Source organism: Galeopterus variegatus, unplaced genomic scaffold (assembly GCF_000696425.1).
Source record: "Galeopterus variegatus unplaced genomic scaffold, G_variegatus-3.0.2 Scaffold5750, whole genome shotgun sequence".
In the NCBI taxonomy this organism is placed as follows: Eukaryota; Metazoa; Chordata; class Mammalia; order Dermoptera; family Cynocephalidae; genus Galeopterus; species Galeopterus variegatus.
This window is the reverse complement of record NW_007731861.1, coordinates 2,925-8,160: the sequence shown is the minus strand read 5'-3', so window position 1 is coordinate 8,160 and position 5,236 is coordinate 2,925. Positions and strand designations below refer to the sequence as shown.

Here is a 5,236-nt window from a genome sequence, read left to right as displayed (position 1 = left end):
AAAACACAATTTGCTCAGCTTTTGGCAATATTGCTAAAAAAATAAATAAATAAGGGCGTTTAATTTAGTAATCACTCCAATCAAAAATAATTTTTAAAGAATACCCAGATGGTTTATTACAGAAATAAGAAAAAAAAACTGAGAGGGGTGAACAATAGGCCTTCACAATTTGTGGATAGTAAGTGGAAGAATCATAAATTGGTCCTAAAGAAAAGAGTTAGTCTATTAAGATTAAATGACAAAGATTTCTTTGGACAACTCTTTATGTCAGTTGATGAATCAAAATAGTGTCAACATATCGGATCCCATACTGCCCAGCAGCAAAATCGTGCCAACATATGAATAAGTAAAAAAAGAAAAAGAAAATAGCTCATATATTTGAACACTAAACACATCAAGGCTCATCTTTCCCTTAAAAGAATTTTTCCTTGTCAGATATAGAATATAACTTATTAAGGGAAATGTATTAATCTTTAAGTTCCTTACAACAGAAAACTGGAGGAAAATACTTTAGTATACATTTAATCTGCTACAGTAAGTATTTGGGGGGTTTTATTTCTTAAATAAAGACATTCAAAAAAGAAGTTTAGACTGTAAGTAGTATAGCACCTGAAAAACATGCTTATCTTTATTTTATAGAGTATGAACACAAAAAGTTCATATCCAAACCCTAAGCTACATAACGATAAACACCTATATGAGGAACAAAAACAAAACTTGCACATCATTTTACCTGGTAAAAAATGTAAGACACACAGGTGAGGCTATTATGTGCAACAAATAGAAATAAGGTTCTTGGACCAAGCAAAAACTGCGAAATAGTCAGAAAGAATACTTAAAGAAATAAAGTATAACTTCCTAAACTTTTTTATTTTAAAAATGTCCGGTTTTGCTTGTTTCCTTTGACTAGGCAGTTGTATCCACTTGTTACAGGGTCTGGGGAATGCGAAGGGAAATAGCAAACAATTGTTGTAAATAATAGAAAACAAACAGAAATGAACTAGAAAACAACATTGGTCCCTAATTTAAGTTTCTAACCCATAATCTAAGATTGCTCAAAATGCAGAAATTTTTCAAATAAACATTAGAAACAGTTGCTGAAGTTTAAGGGAAATGTCATTCCATTAACGTTATCTAAATACGAAAAATGAATCAGCACAAGGAAGCCGGAACAGAGCCGTACTGTACTTCGGTATTACAGCGCCACCCACTGGTTAGAAGTCCTCATAGCAAATATAAGACCCGACAATAAAAAAGATATATTATTGGAATAGAAGGAAAATAACACTGACTATTTTGATTCAATAATCAGGAACTTCTAACAAAACAGAACAACCCATATTATTTAATTTTCACAAGGAAAAAAAATAGCTGCTAGATATGTCCACAAGGGTGAGTTTTACCAATTTTGAAATGCAAGTCTACAATCTCCAAATGCTATAAAGACTTAAATCAAATATATAAAATGCCATTTCGGCTTTGTAGTTGAATATATAAAGAGTCTTTAAGCACAAGGTGCATACTTGCTAAGAAAGAAGTTATAATATTCATAATATATTTAAATGTTAATAAAATCTACAATAGTGTCAGCTCCACTTCCACATTTACCAGAGAAGTAACAAAATACACAGAACATAGATCATGTCAGAAAATAGTAAAAATAAATGTTTTCTTTAAAGTACCACAGCACCTTTGTTGTCCAAAGTATATTTACCTTAACACAATCTCCTTTTTATCCTGATGACATTTGTTGTTTCTCCAAATCATCTTTGTTTATTTTCTTAAATGCTAACATTCTTAAAATCTTGGCATGAAATATTTGAAGAGTCATTTCTACACAAGTACAACCTTCCCTTTAAGACTCAAAATCACACACAAGGGATTGATGTCAGTTTATGGTCTATACGACCCTCTTGAATGTTGATCTCTAAAGACTAGACATCAGGATTCCTCTATGAAATGATCCTGGTCTTCCAAATTACAATTCACAAATATGCTCCAGGGAGTCAGTACAGGCTTCGAGTTTCTTTGGTTTGATGGTAATTATCACCTGGCCTGCAAAATCCAAGGTCTTTGCTTGCTCATAGGTGGTTGATTGCAGATAAAAATATGATGAGAAAAGTCACATTCCCACAGACATAAATCACCAACACTGCCTTTTTAAAAGCATGACCCTGAAAGAAAAATTGAGATATGAAAGAAAGTACTACCATTAAAGTTGTGTCAATAAACAAGAAAAGGACTTACCTCTGCTTCAGCTGCAGTAAATGACTGAAGGATCTGAATTCTAACATCATCCAATATTTCCTCTGTCGAGAACAACAAAAATTTACAAGGACAGTGTTATGCAGGTAAATTTGTAGTGTTCACCAATTTCCAGGGTATAAATTCTCCTATTTCAAGATACTAAATGTTGCAAACTTCCTGAATATTTAAGCCTCTCACAAATTGTGACAAGCTGGCTACAGCACACACTTGTCAAAGGACTTAAAATATACCCTCTTCTTCTAGTCAATAACACCACATCGAAGTCCTAACAATCTAAGTTGTTTGCTTTTTTAAATTTTATTTTTTTAACTCACAAATAAAATTGTATATATTTATGGTGTACCGCACAATGTTCTGATATATGTATATATCGTGGAAAGGCTAAATCAATCTAATTAATGTGATAATGATCAAAGTTTTACTCCATATGTATTTTAAACAGTAGGCCATAATTCAGTGGTCATCAAAAGCCGCATGTATGTAACCTTATCAAGAACCAAAAGTGGCAGGCAGGACTACTCAGCTCCTAAAAGCCTCCCAGGCTCATAGGTTCACAACATATAAACTAAAGAACAAAGAGTTTTTGTCTGTAGAAGGCCAACCTCACTTATTTTGGGGGCTGAAAACTAGATAAGACACAGAGGACTCTTCGCCTGGTTATATATTTCTGTACATGGCAACCCGACCTTGTCACAGTAAGTCTGTCAAGTCGGCAAGTTGTCTACAGTTCTGCCCCGTGTCGACTTTGAGTGTCTTCTTCCTCCAACACAGGCACAGTTCCCTAATTCCAGGCACTCAGAATTCCTAGTGTGTACCGGCTCCAAATCAGACCAGCACACAAAGAAAAAGTACTTAAAAAGAAGACTTCTCTGAAAACTAAAATCTTTCCTTTATATTTTATTCACAAATTCTAATACTAATGAATGTAAAAAAACAAAGACAGAAAATGTCCACAGTTTCTACCACTGGCTGAGTAATCACAACAGAAATTTTTAATGAGCCACCATGTAATAGTCAACCATTAGTATCAGGAAATTATTTATATTCCAATAGTTTGTGTAAAAGTGATTCGACATAACATGGCTGTTTGAGCAGGTTACCTTTTCGAGAGAGTCGGTAAGCATGTATCTCCAGAACAATCTCGGTCCCGACATGCCAGGCTACAAACCCAATCATTGCATAGGTTTTCCATGGATCAGGAAGATTCAGTCCTGGTAAATCCATTCCCAGGAAGATTGCTGCCACTAAGCGTAAAAGAGAAAAAATTATATTCAGATGTACTCCCCCCCAAGAGAGAGAACTGTGTGTATGTACATGTGTGTGAATTACATCCAGTAAAACATGCTAAAGGAGTTTATGAGATGAGTGAGATTAATGTTTAAGACCAAACAGTTAATTTAGTCTCTTTTTTATTGTAAGGCCAAATGGTGCAAGATGGGAAATTATAATTCTGATCTACCATTGTTAAAAAAGAGGCACCCAAACTTTCTAGAAAGTTTTAAGTCTGCAATGTAGGAAGGGAGAAAAGTATGGAAACCTTGCTGATTGTCCTCCCTCTTCCACAGACTACAGAATCCCACAGACTGTAGAAATGTTAGGGGAGGAGTTACCTGCTTACGTATTTATTATAGAATGCGTCACAATGTACTGGATAATCATACTCGACTTTTGAAAACCACGCTACCCTGGCAGCACCATGGAGAGGACCTGGAGGTGGAGGGCTCGGACCCAACAGACCACTCAACCCCACTCACAAATGACCCTCACCTTGAACTGCTCAAATGTTTGATCATCAGCATAGCATATGCTGCCAGCAAAGGCAAAAGCAAAAAAAAGTCTTAAAAAGGAGAGTTTTAAAGTCATTCGTAAATCCTTAAACTTAAAACTGACAGAGTGACTAAGCAGTTACCTCTAGAAATTACTTTCTGGATTTTAATGTTTAAGGCTGATTTCTCCTTAACAACCAATTACCCCAATTACTAATGCATCTAAAAATCATTTAAGCCAAATTACAACTTGCAATATAAACAACCAGCAATTATATATGCATAAGTGGCATCACAATTACTCACCTGCTATTATTCTAGCAGCTGTTCCCATACTCCAGTGAGTCCAGTTAAACATTTGCCTTCTACCAAAATAAAGAACCAGACAGTATTCTTAAAAGTGATGGAACTACAATTAGTTCCTAAAAGAATAAAAAGCATGTGATTTCCCCTATTGCCTGAAAGTTAGGTATCTAAAATACATTTTAAAGTCTTTCAAAGTAAATACAATTTATCACTGAATTTTACAAAATGCAAATGTTTCCAGTTGAAAAGGAATTAGTTTGCCAATTAATAATACCCACATGAAGAGCATTTATATATAAAAATTATACCTTGGGTCATGTAAAGGTGGCCTGAAGGCTGCCAGAAGAGTCTGCAGAACTGCTAAAGCCATCACTACACAGCCGAGGTACGGGTGGTAACCTGCACGCTAAACACAGGCATTTCATGATAGTGGTCTCGATCTCTCTCACCAATTTAAATTCTTAACTTAAAAGGAATACACAGATGTATTCTTAGGGTTTTTCCATGGCTTTAAATATTCAATAAAGATATAATAATAATAACAGGCAACATTCACGGAGTATACACTTTGAATCAGGGACATACTTTACACACATTATCACTAATGCTCAAAACAATGCTTGACAGTGGTTATCAATACCCCAGTTTTACAAATGGGGAAACTGAGGTTTATAGAGATCAATTACTGTGTCCAAGGCCACACAGCATGTAAACGGCTGTGGTGAAATCCAGGTATAGAATGAGGCCTCTCCCCCATCAGGATGTTAGATGACCACCAACACCAGGACAGCCATTTGCAGCCCAACTAGGACTAGTTAGTGTCCACATGTTGACAGCAATCATCCCAGAAGTATTATAATGATTTGTTATAAACACAAGTATTATAAATATATTAT

General features: G+C 35.1%; 1 protein-coding gene across 1 annotated transcript; it reads right to left on the bottom strand.

Moving 5' to 3' along the window:
- Window positions 1-2,081: 2,081 nt before the first annotated feature.
- Window positions 2,082-4,719, bottom strand: LOC103605340 (ferric-chelate reductase 1-like). Its single transcript, XM_008589909.1, has 5 exons — window positions 4,649-4,719; window positions 4,341-4,399; window positions 3,369-3,512; window positions 2,248-2,309; window positions 2,082-2,174 (listed from the first exon to the last, which is right to left on the bottom strand). Exons 1-5 carry the CDS (start codon window positions 4,708-4,710, stop codon window positions 2,082-2,084), a joined length of 420 nt encoding a protein of 139 aa, XP_008588131.1. The 5' UTR covers window positions 4,711-4,719.
- Between the last annotated feature and the right edge of the window lie 517 nt (window positions 4,720-5,236).

What these genes read in the sequence shown, in the direction of transcription:
- LOC103605340 (XM_008589909.1), bottom strand. Translation starts at nt 4,710, where the DNA reads ATGGCTTTAGCAGTTCTGCAGACTCTTCTGGCAGCCTTCAGGCCACCT. An exon ending in CCACCTTTACATGACCCAAG is followed by an intron (nt 4,400 to 4,648) that starts GTATAATTTTTA and finishes TTATTTTGGTAG; the next exon opens with AAGGCAAATGTTTAACTGGA. An exon ending in TTACTGCAGCTGAAGCAGAG is followed by an intron (nt 2,175 to 2,247) that starts GTAAGTCCTTTT and finishes TTTTTCTTTCAG; the next exon opens with GGTCATGCTTTTAAAAAGGC.